This window comes from Anabrus simplex, chromosome 1, assembly GCF_040414725.1.
Source record: "Anabrus simplex isolate iqAnaSimp1 chromosome 1, ASM4041472v1, whole genome shotgun sequence".
Taxonomy (NCBI): domain Eukaryota; kingdom Metazoa; phylum Arthropoda; class Insecta; order Orthoptera; family Tettigoniidae; genus Anabrus; species Anabrus simplex.
The window spans coordinates 1,407,550,788-1,407,570,598 of NC_090265.1; the positions used below are offsets into that span (position 1 = coordinate 1,407,550,788).

The following is a 19,811-nucleotide window of genomic DNA, read 5'->3' on the forward strand; positions in this document are numbered from 1 at the left end:
TTCCGAGGGCTACCCTACGAGTCGGAAAAATCTCTGTTCTACAATGGAGGTGGTAATTACCTCCAATCAGAGCTGAAACCCCCTCTTCGCTGATAATTTGGAAAATATTGATATTTGTTATTTAGTGTGGGTGAGGGAAGGCCAAGCCACATTACTACACCACACTAACGAAGTCTGAACTCAGTGCCACACATAATTGACACAAGTTAATCTCCACTGAGGACCTACATTAAAAAAGAATACACTGTTACTTTTATACATAATATTACAAGCTGACCATGGCTACAACTTCCATGTACTATATATGTCGCGCAAGTTTATCTCTAATGACGAACAACGTTTATAAGGAACTCCGTTACTTACATAATATTACAAGTGAATCACGGCTACAACATGCCACATCTGACCAATAAATTGTCACCACATTGTCAAAGACAATCATCATTGGGTTTTTAAAAACTTTTCTTTTAATATATGACTTTCAAGTTTCAACTTGTAAAAATAGTTGTTATATGACCATCAAGTTTTATACTTGTAAAAAACAGTGTTTATAATATGGATATCCACTCTAAGCTACCTAGTATATTTTAATTATAGGGTCTATCAAGATTATGTTCGCTATAGGCCTATATGTCGTCGTAAGTTCCCTATTTGGCTGATGACATTCACTATGCCGAAAAGTATAACTTTTTTTTGCATCGTGCTACGGCTAAGTACACTCATGTTCATGAAAACAGAACACCTTGAAAGACTAGACATAGGAAGTTCATATTCACAGGACATGTTCATTAGTATGTTCTGCAGAAACTATTACCATTTCAGTCACCTAAGTTCAGCATGTGTCCTGTTGCCTAGTAGGCACTGGGTCCTCCATGAGCACTGATAACTTGTTCCATGCATGATAGCATTGACGTGCGTAAGGTGCGAATGGCGTCCTGGGGTATAGCCATCTATGCTGCATTCGCCTGCTTCCACAGTTCATCTTTCGTGGTTGGCATTGGGTCACAGCGCCTATCCGTCATTTCACCATATCCCACACATTTTCGATTGGCGACAAGTCTGGTGATCGGGCGGGCCAGGGCAAGTCTGACATCCTGTGACAACAAGAAGGCACGTGTTCGTGCAGCAACATGTGGTCGCGCATTGTCCTGCTGAAATATGGCGTCTAGGGTGTCGTGCAGAAAGGGCATTGCTACAGATCGCAGCATGTCATTCACATAGGTCAAACTGGTCACATTGCCCTGGCCACGCACCAACTGTGATCTGTGGTTGTATCCAATAGCACCCCACACCATAATGCCCTGAGTTGGCGCTGTATGTCGTGTGCGAATGCAGTCAATGTGTTGCCTCTCCCCCTGTCTGCGGCGAACCAAAATGCGGCCATCATTTCAAATGGAACAGAGCCTACATTCGTCCGAAAACATCTGCTGCCATTTCTGTTCTCAGTGACGTCATTCCATACACCACTGCAGCCTAGCATGTTTATGCACATTAGTCAAAGGTAGGCGGAGAAGTGGACGACGCGCTGGTAACCCAGACCATAGTAAACAGCGACGAACTGTCACTCCTAATGGTGTACTATATGTTACAATGTTCCGCCAGAGCCGAGGACGATGCAAATCTGTCCTGCAATGCCATTCGAATGAGGTGTATTTTCTCGGGGGTGGTCTGGGTGGTGCGACCAGACCCACCTCGTGATGCTCTACGGCCTTCTGTGAACCATTTTGTACACACCCGTTGCACTGCCGACACACTTCATCCCACACGAGCAGCAATTTCCTGGATGGATCAAACTCACTCATTTGACGGTTGGTTCTCACATACGTCTGTGAGGCATCCCGCACGTCTGCTCAAGTCACAATGACCCATTACCTTCGGTTTATAGCGACGAGAGCCACAGGCACATGTTACCAGTTGGTAGTGGCGCGCCGAGATAAGGATGTGGACCTTGAACCTGAGGGCCGACATGGTTCAAATGCTAATCATTTCTTCAGAACATACTAATGCACATGTCCTGTGAATATGAACTTCCTATCTCTAGTCTTTCAGGGTGCTCTGGTTTTTATGAACATGAGTATTATTTCATGCATAGGCCTACGTCTTAAAATATAATGTCCCAGTTGCATGTCTTGAAAATGTCGTCGGTATATATCAGGTAAGTTTTAACCCCCCTTGGTTAGGTACCCGGTAAGTAGCACAAGCTGTTTTTGGACCTAAACACAAGGGTGTAGTCTCTGGGTGATAACAATATCGTAAGCCACTATAAGTCTCGAGAGTTCAAATCTATAAGCTCCAAAGTTCAAAACAAAACCTGAGTGTTCAAAAAAAAAAAAAAAAAAAAAAAAAAAAAAAAAAAAAAAACGAAAAGCGCATTATGCATCAGCACTAACACCATCTTGTTCAGAATTCCAAGTTCAGCTTCAAGCCCTGCCCCTTTTAAGTCGCTTTCCAACATTATGCCCCATATGAATAAAGCAAATGTGTTAAGCCTTACACTATCTCTCTAGCCCAGTTAAAACAATGTGTAGCCGCCATCTTGTTGCAAGTTCAGCTCCAAGCTCCTAAGGTTCCTCCCAACGACACGGCCCTTCAAGAAACCATATGTATTGTCTTACATCATCTCCCTAGTCCTATTAGTACAATGCATAGCCGCTCAGCTAGTGTAGGGAAGGGGAGCCGGTTAGGTTAAAGCCTGGTCAGCGGAAGGTTAAGCCTGCACAATTAGTTAGGGTGTAAAGTTATGTCCGAGCTGGTGTAGGGAAGAGCAGTCTGATTGGTTAACACCTGGTCAGAGTGAGTTTAAGCCTGCCCTTTTAGCCAGGGTGTTTTAGGTTAGATTAAGTTAACACCTATCAGTGTGAGGTTAAGCAAGCACTCTTAGCTAGCATGTACAGTTATGCCTGAGCTAGCATAAGGGCAACCAGTTAGATTAATGCCTGGTCAGCGTGAGGTTAAGCCTACCCTTAACCATTAACATCATGTAAAGTTAAGCCTGCACTGTTATGCAGTTAGCAAAAATTCGGTAATTTCGCCAGCAGCCTACCGCTAAGTGAGGTCATATGAGGTTAAGAATGCACTCTTAGTTAGCACATTCCGTGTGGTGGAGGCCTTTCACAGGGACATGTGGTGGTGGTGGTAATGGTGGAGGCTGTACCATCCAAAATACACTACTATTGATCAGTTAAGTGTTGTGCTTAGATACGTAGATTTTGATGCAGGGAGCTCAATAAATATACGTGTACCTTTTATTGGGTTTCATGAAATAAACAGGAAAGTCTTTCGAAAATGAAAATTTGAATATATTGGAAAACAAATCAATTGTATCTAAATACATATCGTCAGGGATACGACAGTGCGGCTAACATGAGTGGCCAACATCAGGGATTTCAAACATGTAGCAAGGAGAGAGTACCAGCAGCCGTTTACATGCATTGCGCGGCTCACAACATACATTTATTTTTAAGTGATTCTGTTAGTCACATTTCAGACATTAGAAACTTTTATACATCCATGCAGGAAACTTGTGTATTTTTCAGCAAAAGTTTACCGCGCTGGCAAAAAGTGAACAATACACTTAATAATCAAACAGTCAAACGAATACCAAAGAAACTTTGTCCAACTAGATGGTCTTCGCGGTGTGACAGTTTGCTTGCATTGAAAACTGGTTTTGTGCAAGTAATGATGTGGTATTCATTGACTTCACAAAAGCTTACGACTCTATTGACCACCAGATACTCTTCTCAGTGCTGTGAGAATGACAACTGGATTACAACACACCCTCACCGAACAGACTCTCACAGACACCTCCTCCAAGGTAAAATTCAGAGGAGAACTGTCTCGGAGCTTCAAAATCACAACTGGTGTGAGATAAGGAGATGGCCTCTCACCTATTCTCTTCAATTTGGTGCTTGACAAAGTCATTAAGACCTGAAAAATTACACTGAGCAATCACAGAATCAAACCGGTTACCACTGGAGCCGGAACAAGGAAGATCGAGATCAGGAGCCTGGCCTTTGCAGATGACATCGCGATCCTAGCCAACAACAATAAGGATGCTGCACTTGCTGTTCAATCCCTACATGAGACACCAGCAAGCATAGGACTGCAAGTACCACACGTCAAGACCAAGTACTTCGAGAGTAAGCATCCCGGGGAAGCCCCTTTGACAACCATCTATGGTATGATAGGAAAAGTCAATTGATTCCAGTATCTTGGTGAATGGGTCCACCCCAATTGTAGAGATAGAAACTCCACCTTAGGCAGATGTGCCAAACTCAAAGCAGCATACCAACTGTTGTGAAACCATTACAAGTACATTTTGAAGAATGCCAAAATATGCCATTGCAAAACTGTTGTCACACCCCAGTCCTTATATGCTGCAGAGAATTTACTGATTAACAGGAAAGGCACCATGAACGACCTGGAAAAAATTGAAAGATATATCCTCCAGAAAATTCATGGGCCAAGAGTGCTCCCAGATGTAACCTACCGACTGAAAGCGAATTCTATCAACGGTTGGAAACTGCTAACACTAGCATGCGACGAAGGCAGCTGAAATTTTACGGGCACCTTTCGAGAATGGACAACGGCAGGCTTACAAAGATCTTCCAACGCTACAAGACTGGAAATATGTGGCTCAATGAAGTAAAAAAGAACTTGCTTCCGCTAGGAATTCTGATACTGATGCCTCAGACTGCACTAAATTTTGTAAATTGGTAAATTCATGGTCTTTTCTAGCAAAAGTTGTTAACTCTTTGAAACCTCTTTAACAGGAAAGAAAGGAAACACTAATAGCAGTACTCAAGAGGGATTGGCGATTTGAAATGTGGACTGCATGACGGTGCATGACGTTATAACCTACTGTGTGCAGGTGTAACCTTGCAGGCCCAGGGCATTAATCTTACAGACCTCAAGTTCCATATCCAAGTGTAGAAGCTTAACCTAACAGGCTTAAACTAACTATAGTTCATTCCATGTTAAGAAAACAGTATTGCTCTTATGACAACAGGGTTGCCATATCGAAACGGATCTGCTCAACCCCGGTGGCACATAAATTTGTGAAATTCAGTATTTAAGTTTAAGAAAACAAAAAGAAAAAAAAGCAGAATAAACTAAGCTGCAAATTATTTTTTATGAACTAAAGGGGATGGGGGATTTACAGGCGCTATTTTTGGTTTGTACAGAATCAGAAGAAAACTACGGCACATAAAAGAAACTCAACATTGGAGTGTAAGGCAAACTGGAGGAGAAAATAGAAAAATAATTTTCTTTATGGGTTCGAGGAGTGAGGGATTCATGTAATTGCATTTTATAAATTTCCCCTGGCAACACGGGGCACTACTGTGTTGTTGTATCGCTCACAAAAACAATAGCAAAAATTATATGTGGCCGTGAATAAAAGTGGTAACATTAAAATGCGCTTAAGAAAGAACAGCTAAATAACAAAACCAAGCACAAATAAAACACACAGCAGATATTTTTATCAGTACAAGCTATGCCGTAACGTATTGCTGCACACTACAACACCAAGATCTTCAGTAACAACTTCTGTACTGTAAGAAAATAATAGAACACACACACAAATACTGTGCAGTATACTACCAACTCTCACTCAACACAAAACAAGTACGTGTTGACTTAAAGCCTAAAAACACATGTCGAACATATAAATACTGTAGATGACTTCACTTCAGAATTGAGTGGTCGGCAGTTCACAGAGCGAGGGACTGCACGGTGCTTGTACCGGAGCAACATAGAAGAAGTAAAATGAAGGAAGGGAACGAAGCAATTGCTGTTCCTGCCACTGCGCCTCCTCCCCAAGAATATATTTATGAAGAAGGAAATGTTAAGTAGTTATTTTAATAACTCACGGGCAAAAATGCTTCATTCTTTTTATCTGTCCTTCATAATTCATTATAATGTACAGTATAATATTACTTAATCACGATGAATTATGGGTGTCTCGTACGTCTATAAGAGCAATACTGTTTTCTTAACATGGAATGATCTACAGACAAGATGGCAACTATACAGGAGGTACTTAAAGGTCTCTGATCCGATTGACTGTGGAGTTGACTATGCTAGTGCTTAAGGTGATGCGTAACGCTCTGTCTTTTAGTGTCTGGAATACTCAATTTTAGATTTTAAAACTTTAGAACTTCTAGATTTGGACTCTAAGAGACTTATAGCAGCCTACAGTATTCTTTACATCACTCAGAGACCAAATCCGAATGTTCATTACACACTAGAAACTTTAATTTACTAAGACAGCTATGTCTAACGCGTAGAAAAAAACAGCAGGGCTGAGCATATATCATACTAAGCTCACACTGTTTTGACATGCAGTGATCACTTGGACATGGTTATGCAGAGCGTTGTTCACTAATACATACTCTCTCTGTTAGCTTTCTAGATTATCTTGTGCAGGTTTTTTTTTTTTTTTCTATTCTGTTTGAAGAAATAAAATATTGGGATTCGAATCTTGTGCAGCGTGCATGATTTAACTAATTACTGCTTCGTATCCGTTTGAGCCCAAGAGGCGAACAACAGAAAGCAGATGACGAGAGAAGTTCTTCAGTCTACATTTTCTTAAAAATAAAATGGCGGCGACTGAAAATGTGATAGGTGAGAGGAGGCGAAGGGAATGAAATAAGTACAACATTTTAAATTTAACAATATATTTTTTGTGTAATTATTTAAAAAATGATATACTGTGAACTATTACAGCAACCTTGTCCAAGACATCGCTGTAATGTCTTGGACAAGGTTGCTATACTCCTTAACATCTTACCACCGGGCGAGTTGGCCGTGCAGCTGTGAGCTTGCATCCGGGAGATAGTGGGTTCTTATCCCACTGCCGGCAGCCCTGAAGATGGTTTTCCATGGTTTCCCATTTTCACACCAGGAAAATGCTGGGGTTGTACCTTACTTAAGGCCACAGCCGCTTCCTTTCCACTCCTAGGCCTTCCCTAACTCATCGTCGCCATAAGACTAATCTGTGTCGATGCGACATAAAGCAAATAGCAAAAAAACATTTTACTGTGAAGAGGTAGCATGCTCGAAAAATTGTGAATTGCCTGCAACAATCAAATTTAACACAATTTTTGTTTTGTTTACAAATTTAAGTTTTTATAATATCTTAAACTATGCATGGTATGTTTTGCAAAGAAGTTGTTTCTGTTCTAACCTTGGCATCGTCCATGTGTTTAGCTCCTTTCAGAATCATCATTAGCTACTGTAAAGAAGGGTGCAAGTTCGCGCATACACTGTCCAAAGTTTACAATCTTCGGATTAGGTTCACCCTAATCGATACTTCACTTCGGTGCTTGTAATGTTGTCGATAGTCTGCAGATGATATAGATGTTGATTCCCATAGGGAATCTGAAATATTTGTCCCGAATGAGGAAATTAATAATACCAATATAAATTGGTCCGTTATTGGACATTATAAATTTTCCAGCTAACTCATTGACTTTGTCTCACTATAAAAAATTGATGCCTGCTTGGTCATCAGATAATATAAATGTTGATTCCCATATGTATGTTCAGTCTTCAGCCCTAAGGCTGGTTGGATCCTCAACAGCTCTGCCATCAGCTGTCATAGATGGCCTAGGCATCACTGAAGAGGCGTACTAGGGAAATGAGGAGTGAGGTAGTTTCCCGTTGCTTTCCTCACCGAGCCAGAAGTTGCTATTACACATCAGTCTGCCAAGCCCACTGAAATGCATGCACCAACCGACCCTATGAGCAACGTTTTCACAGCATTCATAGCAGGGACTGGCTGCACAAGGAATGGCATTACTAGCATCGCTCATACCTCAGTCACTTTCATATTGTCAAAGCCAAGGATAAGACAGAGACAGATCAATGAAAGTAACAAAATTGCTCTAGCCCATACCAGAAGACACAGTGCGCTGTAAACACTAGGTCCTGCCAGCAAAGGCATCGATTCCCATAGGGAATCTGAAATATTTGTCCAGAATGAATAAATTTATAATACCAATATAAATGGTGCATTATTGGACATTATAAATTTTCCAGCTAACTCATTCGTGGTTGCCAGCGTAGCCTACGCAGTGGCCTACACGGTATGCACTAGCCATGCGTCTTAGTAGGTGTGCTAGGTACCAACTGATGAGCCCAACCTAGCACACAGGGGCGAAACGCTGGCAACCAGGAATGAGTTAGCTGGAAATTTATAATGTCCAATAACAGACCATTCAAATTGGTATTAAGAGTCTGCAGAATCTGAAAACATTGCATGCCATCCATGCAGATTTTTTTTTTTACGTATTTGGCAAAATTGAAATACGAAATGGATAATTGGTAACTCAAAATATAATCTGAAATAAATACAAATAAAGAAACTGGGTGCCACATGCAAAAGATTTACAGGAATAATTGACTCTGCAGAGCATGAATGAACTCCTCCTCCCAAGGCGACAATCATCAGGCTAACGAGGCTCCAAACTTTCTTCATTACCTTACCTGCTACTACAGTATTTAACCCTGGGTGGCATGCCACGTATTTCCTTACTCCACCAATAAACTATTTACCACAAGTTTCACTACATGAATTTACTTCTGAAACAAAATAAAACAAAACAAACACCAACGATTATCATCATGTGATGAGAACAAGTCGTTTTGCTGCTTACAAAAATAGGCATCACAAACACCTACAATTTACAAAGAAAAAACTTCAAATTAATGGTGTGCTACAGATAAGATAACTGTCCATTCTGAACCTTATATACATTAGCATAATAGCATCATCACCGTGGAATCTGTTTATCCCAGGTTATAGCTGTATGTTAAAACAAACCTAGTCTCTTCACTATACTCTGTTAATCCAATAACTTCACCACATAAAAGAATAATAATAATCTGTGGACTAGATGAAAGACAAATGCTACATCAAATCAAAGAATGACCAAGCACTGAACACTTGGCTTACAAATTCATCCAGCAATAATCAGTTGGGTGCACAATACATTGTCTGCAGATTACATATATAAAACTCTACCCAACGTGTGCATTTCCTCAGAGAGGATTAATTCAGAGTCTGGCTTACAACAGAACACTATGTAGCATTTTCCACAGATTGCTCACCAGGAACTTTTAATTACTGAGTAAGGCACTCATCATGACTCCGTAATGGTACAGTAATGCAACCGTTAAGAACTTGTACAGCAAAGAATTCATAATGGTAATTGTCAACACCAACCGCAATGGTCTTGAACAGTACTTGAGGTTTCACTGTATATGCAGAGGTGCCAACCTTTGAGTCATCAGTAATCCCATTTTTAACTTGCGCACCGCCCCCCTCAAAATGTTTGAGTCAAATCCAAAGCACCCAGTTTGCCTTTTCCAACAGCAATCTAGTCTAAAGTATATCATATTACGCAATAAAATTTGCTCATTACCTGTTAGTTCTGTGATAAATTCTTTGTAGCTTGTTTCGCACCCAGCAGCTGCTTCTTTTTCTTTTCTTTCCTTTTGTTTTGCTATTTGCAGTACATCGCACCGATACAGATAGGTCTTATGGCGGCGACGGGACAGGAAAGGCCTAGGAATGGGAAGAAAGTGGCCATGGCCTTAATTAAGGTACAGCCCCAGCATTTGCCTGGAGTGAAAATGGGAAACTATCTTCAGGGCTGTCGACAATGGGATTCGAACCCACTATCTCCTGGATGCGTGCTCACAGCTGCGAGTCCCTAACCGCACAGCCAACTCACTTGGTAACAGCTGCTTTTCAGTGTAGGTTTTCTTGAAACATACTTCTCCCTGAGATGACATTTTCGACTTCAGAACCATAAGCGATTCCAGTGTAGATCATAGTTTATTAGCTTCATGTCCTGTATTGATGATTCCAATGATCACAATTATAAGGCTGGATTTCCCTACCTAATCAATACTTTTATTTATATTAAAGTACTTAAAACATTTTTCAGTACCGGTTTTAGCCTTTATAATAGGCCATCTTCAGCTGCTGAAGAACCTTCGTTTTTGTTCAAATAACATAGAACGTTAAACACTACTTATTCTAAGTTTAGGACAACTTATTTCTGAGTTTAAATGATATACTGTTATGACAAAACGTGGTCAATGAGAATTGCAAGTCTAAAATTATCTAACAGTTTGTTGTGAAGTGTCACTGTCTTGATGTTCCTTTAACACACACTCTTGATTTCTATGTTACTAGTTAGACACTACTTATTCTAAGTTTAAGACAGCTTATTTCTTGAGGTTGTCTCTACAATAAAGAGCGAAACCTCCAGCCTTCTTATTTGTACGATCATGGCGATGGAGATTATAGCTGTCAAGGCGAACTGAGGGAGACAAACTTTCACTGATACCTATCATATGTATGCAATTTTCGTGAAATATACCCTTAATTTCGTCCAAGTGTGCGAGTAAGCTTAGGCTGTTCAAATGACTACACTGTACAGCATGAGGATATAGTGAAAGTTCTTGTTTCACAAGGCTACCGGCATAAACGGGCTGGGATGTTGTGTTATTGTTAGAGCTACAGTTACTGTCAGAGGATGGTCCCGTAATTAGCTGGCTAATGGACATGCTTGAACTAAGACAGAAATCTTACGTGGATATCCTGATAAAATGGACCGCTGACTCGTTAACACATCACACATACATAATAAACCTAATAAAAACAATAATATTGTGAGGGCACATTGCAACGGTTTCTTCACTCCGATAATCCACCTAGTCGCCTCAAGTGTGAATTCAGTTCACAAGGTGACTTAATCTGCAGCTTCATTCCATCGTCTAGATGAACAATAATGCGGCCATCCTGGGAACCATCTCTAAATGCAACATCCAGAATATCTGAAGAAATCGTTTCCATAATACGGTTTTCGGGGACATCGAGGTGCCGGAATTTTGTCAAGCAGGAGTTCTTTCACATGCCACTAAATCTACCGGTACGAGATGATGTATATGAGCACCTTCAAATACCACCAAGTTGAGCCAGGCCATCGCCTCAACCATCTGAGCCACTCAGCCCAGCGAAGTCAAGTTTAACATGTCATAAGTGTGGACACAATGTTAAATGAAACAGTATTTAATATTTAACAGTTAACATTTTGATGGTGTCACCAGTTAACATTTAACAGTTTTAACATTAAACATGTTGTTAAATGTTAATCAGTGGAGACCGGCCTTAAGAGTTAAGGACTCTTTCTGTTATGACAAAGTATCAATACGGGAAACAGTTTAAAACTACTTAACTCTGTAAGTACTACTGTTCAAGTTCAATATGCTAATCAAGAACCCTTCTAAGAACTACCCAGTTACAAGTTTAGTAAATGCAAACGTTTGAGAAAAAATTGAAAAATCTTTGGCCCATACACTTAAAATCATCAGTTATCATATTTACCTGATGTGAAGTGGTTTAATCAGTTCCCCCAAAATGTCAAATATATGAGGGAAAATAAAAAAACTGAGTAAATGTTTTCTTATTTTTAATTTTTAGAATGTGTTTTACATGGCATCAACACAGGTAGGTCTTAAGGCAAGTATGGGACAGGGAAAGCCTTAGGAGTGGGAAGGAAACAGCCGTGGCCTTAAGGTGCAGCCCCAGCATTTGCCTGGTGTGAAAATAGAAAACCACAGAAAAAATCTTCAGGGCTGCCGACAGGGGGGTTTGAACCCACTATATCCCAGATGAAAGCTCACAGCTGCACGCCCCTAACTGCATGGCCAACTTGCCCTGTAGTAAATGTTTTATAGCCGAACAGAAATATATTAGTAAAACTGAAATATACATTACAAAGGTTAAACATGATTCTATTTTTTCCACACAGCATGCAATTCACATTTATTCCACCATGACAATTTGTCTATGGCCATACAGTGGAAATCATTCAGCTGAATGCTCAACAATCCAGTGTGGCACAATATGCAGCAGCATTTACAGTTGCTCCTTTTTTGTGCAAAATCAACAAAAATGACACCCTGCCTTCAGTGTCAACATTGCTCTGCACGCGAGATGAACAAGGCCTTCCAGAATGAGGTTCACCGAAGACAGTTACATACCAGTTACAGACATTTGTGAATGCCATAAATGTGTGACCTTACACTGCACACAACTCACATTAAATTTGAGGAGGTTTCTGTCCTTTACACCACAGAAACCTAATCACACTCCATAGCTACGTCTCAAGTGTAGCTGCCATTCTGAAACATCTGTGTACTAGCACACACAAGGTGCACACACTTGAAATCTCACGGGAAGGTGGTGAAATACATGTACTTACATTACTAAGAATGTTGCCTAAATACTTCATTTGCTATAAGAGGAAACTTCACCATTGTATTGGTAGACATCATAAGTTGTGTTACAATCTTCTACTTGCAATTTTTTTGATAGTTTTTACAAAGTGCTTTCAAATTCCATACCGACAGAGCTGTAGATTCTTCAGTGAAATTATCTGCTTGCATTTTATTAGTGCTGTTTTACAATACTTGCTTTTTTTTCTTTTTTGTTACTTGAAACCAAGGGCTTTGAAATTGTGCAGACAGCTGTAGGTTCTTTGGTGAAATTATACTCTAAGAGATATAACTTTTTAAAAAATTTGGAACAGAAATAAATGGAAGTTTCTTTTAAGTGTCTATATTAAAAAAAATTACATGACATGATACATCACTAACCAAGAGGTAAAAGCAAACTATTCTATTTTCACTAGTCACGGAAGTTTGTTTATACATTTCAAGGTACATTCAATGCAAACCTGCTGCATTGTTTGAAGCAACAAGAATACACTTGATACAAATGCACTTTCTCGCAGTCAATTCCACAAAGTTCAGTAACTTGTTTGTCAGCCATTTCATCCCCTTAGCTGACACCGTATTTAATTACAGGATTTCAACAAAGAGAAGCTAAGGGATTGGTCCATAGATAAACAAGTACATTCACGATATTTATGCAAAAAGAACAACATTCACCACTGAAAAGGCAATACACAGAGCACAGTCCATCACCACTTTACAGCTGAAGATCATTTGTCATTCAATACTGAGTTGGTATAAAAGACATTAGATGTGCTAATGGACCACATATTGCTCACTCGATTATAGGTTACTTTTCATTGCTTTTCTTCTTCTTACGGCCAACTTTTGAGTCACCCATAGCTATATTTTCATTTTTCCTCTTCTGTCCACCTTTGCTGCCACTGCTAGCACCTATTGCACAGAGTACACCAGGCATTCCACTATTACCGCGTGGTCCTCTCTTCTTCTTTTCTGCTCTCTCCCTTTCTTCCAGCTCCTGATTTTCACGTTCTATTAAAGTTATAAGTGTATTGCAGCGACGTTGAAGCTCCATGGCTGTTCGTGATTTAATAAACCAGTCAAAACGAAACTGTGGTGCCTGCCTGAAATAAAAAAAAAAGATTCAGAATTAAATGCCAACAGTGTTTAAAAGAAGGGTTCGAAGACGTAAGGTGCAAAAAAATCTTAAAACACAGTTTTCAGAAAATCAGCCTTATTTTTAAGTAATTCTTTGTTAAGTACGAGGGGGAATCAAATATAAACGGGATTTTATTTTTTATTTAAATCCATTTATTGAAAATCACAAGGCAATTACAATTTATTTTTCCACATCCAGTAGTTTCCTGCTTTGGAAATGCTTTTGTCCCAGCGTATGGGCAGCTTTTTTTGATGCCCTCATTATAAAAAGAACAGGGTTGTGTCACCAGCCAGTTGCGCATGAAGTCTTCCACAATCTCAGTTTAATTAATTAATTTCATTGTTTGTCCATATTGGACCAAGATTACAACTTTTATTATAATTTGGATCCACCTTATTCAATACATAAAAACTGTTGTTTAGATGAAATTACAACATATATTTCAATCAGAACTAGTTTCGATGCCCTTTCTGCGTCATCATCAGCTGATAAAGGTTCTTGGAAAAATTGGCAATCACATAAGTTTATCTACGTCAAATTGAACACAATTTAAAATCATATTAACAACCTAAAACTGTGTTACAATTATATTGTTTCAAAGTCCATATTTTCTACAAGTCCGAGACTTGCGAGTCTTAAACTTTAAATTGATGAAAACATATGTAAACCGGTTTGCTCACTAATAAACTAACGTGGATTTAAAAGAACAACAACTAAAAAATAAAATAGTCTTGAAGAAACATTAGCTTAATTTAACATACTTCTTAAAATGTGACGTAGAATCGTATTAAAATAATTCAATAAAATCTTCAGAGTCGCTTTAATGGAGCAATCCTAGTGAGGTGGAAATGTGCAATCGGTCCTTTAAGATGTTAACAAGTACAACAAGTACAACAAGTACTATAGATGTGAATATATGCTCTAGATCATGTACATGCTGGCCTACCACAGAAAATCTGTTATATTTTATTGCATTGGTATGTTCCGTGTATCTAATTTTAAAACTTCGTCCTGTTTGACCTAGATATGTGCACCCACAGTAATTACATTTAAATCTATACAGACAGGGTGGGTTGGCAATGGGATCTCCGGCCTCGGGAATCTTGGCGGAGATTTATCTGGATTCTTTGGAAACATACATGATGGAGAACGACAGAGAATTTGACAACATTCTGTTTTGGTCTAGATTTGTGGACGATACATTAGTAATTTTAAACGAACGTGTTAGGGACGCAACGGCTAATCTAGGGCCCGGTTGTATAAAGACATCTGACTGGAGATCAATTTAGAACTTAGTTCTGAAAATGAACTGAGATTACGACTTCATCGCATTGTATAAAACTGAACTCTATTTACACATGTGTAGTTCAAATGTAATCAGAGTTCAAAAAATTGGACGTGGCAACACCGTAAAACAAATGAAATACGAAATAGCTCGGCCCATTGGACAATACTTAAATAGTGGGATTGACCTGGCCGTGACTGTCAACAAATGAAATACGAAATTGCCGTGACTGTCGAAAAAGGAGAAGATAATACTGTAATCTCGCAAAGTAAACATGGAAGGAACTTCACACAGAAAGAAAAGGGCGATCTGGTCGATATTGTACTATCAAGGTACAAACATATAATAGAAAATAAAAGAACCTATATGGTGACATCAAAGTTGAAAGAGAAAGCCATTGACTTGTCAGTGTTAAAGAGCTCTCCAACAACCATTTGAAAACTTACTGTAGCATAAAACCTAAGAGTTGTTAGGAACATACACATGGGTGACAGGGGATAATTTATTTGACTAGGTTTTTGTAGTGTGTCCCTTAACTTTAGTTCCAGTCGTTCCACAACATCTTTCAATAAACAAAATCTTATTTTGAACATTTCACACAATTCAATAATCGGATTCCGTCTGTGCCGAAAGACGCGAGGAGCTCGTTGTAAAATCAATTCTTCATCAGACGAAAAGTCGGAATAATATGACATCCCTGCTAAAGAAAATATATATGCTTTGTTTTGTAAACTTGAAACATAATAGAAAACTAAGTAACAACATGTTGGTATAGCAGTAGGCTATTGTTTATGATATTCACATAAACACACTTCTGAAAAAAATCGAGCGATCTTTAGCAATATTATTTAACTACTAGCATTCAATATATTTATAACGCACCTCGATATTATTAAGGTACGATATTCTTACGCAGATACGATACAAGGAAACACTTCACAAGTCTTCAGGTCTAGTTCAATGTTTAATATGAATGATAATGATCTAAGTTCAAGGAGATTAACCGACGAATATTCGGCAGTGAAATCTGAACTTAGATCAAGACGAGATGATCTTAGATTAGCGTATATACAACGGAAAATCGAAGTTCAACTTGACTGGCAGCCATTTTTCCTCTTTAAACTCAGATCAAAAGTTTTATATAACCGGGCCTAGATGTACTTAATAACATTGACCCACAGATTAAGATTTACTTTGGAGTCGGAAAGTAATGAATCAATTAATTTTCTTGACTTAAAAATCAACAGATCGGATTCATCTTTTGCGTATAGTATATTTAGAAAGCCTACACAAACGGCAGTCACTATTAGACAAGACTCAGAACACCCACAGAGTAAAAAAAAACTCTACATACAATAGTTTAGTAGAATGGGCATGTAGGATACCCATGACAAAAGCTAATTTGAATAAAGAACTCAATATAATCCGTTCAATGGCTAAGGTTAATGGTTTTAGTGAATGCTTTATTGAACGTATCATCAACAAGTTCAGGTACCGTTTACAAACCACTTTGGCCAAAGACAAACCTAATCAGAAGGCGTTCGCAATATTTACTTATGATAAGGATAAGTTTACTAATGTTTTCAAGAAACAATGTCAAGGTTTCGTTTCGTACTGATAATAATAATAATAATAATAATAATAATAATAATAATAATAATAATAATAATAATAATAATAATAATAATAATAATACAGTTGTACTGCACAATTCAGCCTCAGTTAATAGATCAAACCCATATACCAAATCGGGTATGTATAAATTTAAATGTGACGACTGTGGGTGCACATATCTAGGTCAAACAGGACGAAGTTTTAAAATTAGATACACGGAACATACTAATGCAATAAGATATAACAGATTTTCCGCGGTAGGGCAGCATGTACATGATCTAAAGCATAAATTCACGTCTATAGTACAGGACATTGAGATCTTGGAGAACTTAGGAAAAGGAAGTTTGCTGGATGTTACAGAGGGTTGCTATATACACCTGGATCAGTATTTTAATCCAAACCTTAATTTAAATGAAATTTCTGGAAAATCAAATATTCTTTTTGTTTTCCCTATTGAGTTTTTTAAAAATGCACATATCCCGGTCAATAGGACAGTGTTTCATATTATGCGTAATAGCTTTACTAGTTGCTTTCTACGACCACGCCCTCCGGAGCTCCAACAGGTTGCCGCTCCTCAGTTGCTCCTCCTGCCTTCCCCTATTTCCCCCCTTCGGCCCAGACCAACCTTGGACACTTGATTACTAAGACAACACTCTCGCTACGCTTCATTGTGCTTCGCATGGACAGCGATCTTTTGAGGTGAGTCACGTAAAAACGCTTATGTTAGAAAACGTAATTTTATATTTTTGCCTCTTCAGTTAAGCGATAGTTTATTAGATTCCTATTATTTCAGGTCCGCATTCAACTGGGAACGTTGTACTTGTTAACATCTTAAAGGACCAATTGCATGTTTCCACCTCACTAGGATTGCTCCATTAAAGCGACTCTGAAGATTTTATTGAATTATTTTAATACGATTCTACGTCACATTTTAAGAAGTGTGTTAAATTAAGCTAATGTTTCTTCAAGACTATTTTATTTTTAAGTTGTTGTTCTTTTAAATCCACGTTAGTTTATTAGTGAGCAAACCGGTTTACATGTGTTTTCATCAATTTAAGGTTTAAGACTCGCAAGTCTCGGACTTGTAGAAAATATGGACTTTGGAACAGTATAATTGTAACACAGTTTTAGGTTGTTAATATGGTTTTAAATTGTGTTCAATTTGACGTAGATAAACTTATGTGATTGCCAATTTTTCCAAGAACCTTTATCAGCTGATGATGACGCAAAAAGGGCGCCGAAACTAGTTCTGATTGAAATATATGTTGTAATTTCACCTAAAAAACAGTTTTTATGTATTGAATAAGGAGGATCCAAATTATAATAAAAGTTGTATTCCACACTCTCATCATCTTCAAATCGTTGCCCTCCTAGAGCTTCTTTAAACGGTCCGAACAAATGGAAATCGCATGGCCATAAGTCCGGGCTGTAAGGATGATGATCAAGTGTAGTTCGGTGCATTTCCTGCAACTTGGAGACAGAGCTGCAGTATGGGGCCGTAGAGGAAGATGACCAGTCGAATCAGTTAGTCTCTTCTTTTGTGGCGATGTGCAACCCTCGCCTTGTTTAACAGCTCGCAGTAGTAAGCAGCATTGACTGTGCGTCGCTCATGCCCGCCAATTGTCGTCAATAATGTTTTTAACCGCAGAAATATTTTCGTCTGTAATGCTGGTCCGAGGACGGTGATCGTGTTGCTGATTTTCCACACATTCTCGTCCTCCTTTGAACTTTTAATGCCAGGCAAAACACGCGTCCTTGACAATGTTTGATCACCGAACTGTGCAGTCAATCTCTGGCAAATTTCCGCTGCTGTAACTGCTTCATGAGCAAGAAATTTTATAATTGTGTATTGCGCAGTGGAGGGGTGCAGCTGTTGCTCCGACATGAGTGTTATTAACAAAACAGTGGGAAATATCTAACAGCACGTTCTCTCCACTTCTAATGGTCCCGCTTAAGCACAGCAGAAGCGCAGGGCCAGTCCTACCAACTGTTGATGTTCAGGAACAAAAATCCCGTTTATATTTGATCGACCTTTGTATATACAGAGTTTTGTATTTTAGTCTAGAGGTCAAGAGCATTGTCAGAAAAGTCATGTGAAAATACAAGGGCTAGTCAAATGAAAATCTTAAAAGTATAATAAAAATCTGAAACTTCATGCCACAGTTCTGGCAAATGGTAGTACTGTTATAAAGGCTATAACGTACATCTATACACAGCAAAACTCTGCAAACAAGCAAACACCATCACAGGACCACAGCTGCCCCACTTCAGCCATGCACAAAAGAAGAACAGCAGTCTGTTACTCAGTTTTTGAATAGTAAAGGAGTGATCAAATTTAAATTCTTCGAAGAATAATGATTCAGTAAGGTGATATTTGTCACGGCATCAACGTGACAATGCTTGGCCCCAAACAGACCGTTCAACAGTTATGACCATCCAACCTGTGAACTCCATTCTGAGAGGCAAGAAAAGGAGAGCAAAAAGAAGAGATAAACATGTCAAAATGAAGTTATTTACATGACGCCCTAACCTTGAACAGCCTGTAGATTGCTTCTACCATTTCAGTTTTGATATTATGGTTTGAAACGCATTATTCTTTAAAGGTGGTACAGTATAGATTCCTTACTTTCAATGTCCCAATCAACTAGAGCAAGAAAATCAAATACTGAGAGAGCCTACAATTTCTCACACTAAATATGGTAATTTTGTGGGAAGCATTTACATCCTGAAAGTTTGACTGATTCCCAAATTCCTTGAGTCATTTTAAACTATAATAGTGTCAAAAAATTATACACAAACGTCAAGCTAGGGAACACTGCATACAGGACATTCCATGGCAAGCTGGACAAAAATCTGAGAAGGAAAAAAGGAAAAACACTACAAAAATGTTAAGAGTGTAGAAAAGTGTCAAAATTAAGATGATGTAAAAAATAATCTACCTAAAATGGCAATCACAGAGAAAGCCATTAAAATGATTGTACAATATTTTTTGTAACTTCAAAAGTCCACATTCTAGTTATCCTTAGACACAGAAAATTGAATGAAATTTTTCCTTTTCATGCTTATAAATTATTGCCTGATTTTCAATGGAATGTAAATCATGTGGAGTGTTCATAATATTATTGAAATAATCAGTCAGCGACTCAACGCTAAGTGTCGGGCGGCGGGAAGTAACTCGATCCCCTGAGGAGGCCAACAACTTCGAACGGATGAGCCCCCTTAGGTGGGTTGGTGGTCCTCTCAGTGGAAAAAATGACACTGGAATCAATCGTGCTACATCTGTTTTCCAGATTAGGAGCAGCTTGCAAAAGGCATTTGTTCTCCATGTTAAGGGTGGCTTCATAAAATACCTGACAGCAGGAATAAAATGCTTCAACATCAGGCTTTGCGACAAGCCAGTTGGTAAAAATATCCATTGCATCTCATTCGCATGGCTGAAAGGAATCTTGCTACACAAACTGCTCGTCCGTCCCCCGCGTTAAG

At 38.8% G+C, this 19,811-nt stretch overlaps 1 protein-coding gene across 2 annotated transcripts in view; it reads right to left on the bottom strand.

Annotated features, from left to right (window-relative positions):
* Nucleotides 1-12,618: 12,618 nt before the first annotated feature.
* Iswi (Imitation SWI) overlaps nt 12,619-19,811 on the bottom strand; it is a 304,965-nt gene continuing 297,772 nt past the window's right edge. For both annotated transcript variants that reach the window (XM_068225541.1, XM_068225540.1), the window contains exon 21: nt 12,619-13,394. In XM_068225541.1, the coding sequence (XP_068081642.1) occupies nt 13,100-13,394 (295 nt within the window). In that variant the 3' untranslated portion in view covers nt 12,619-13,099. The remainder of the gene's footprint in view (nt 13,395-19,811) is intronic.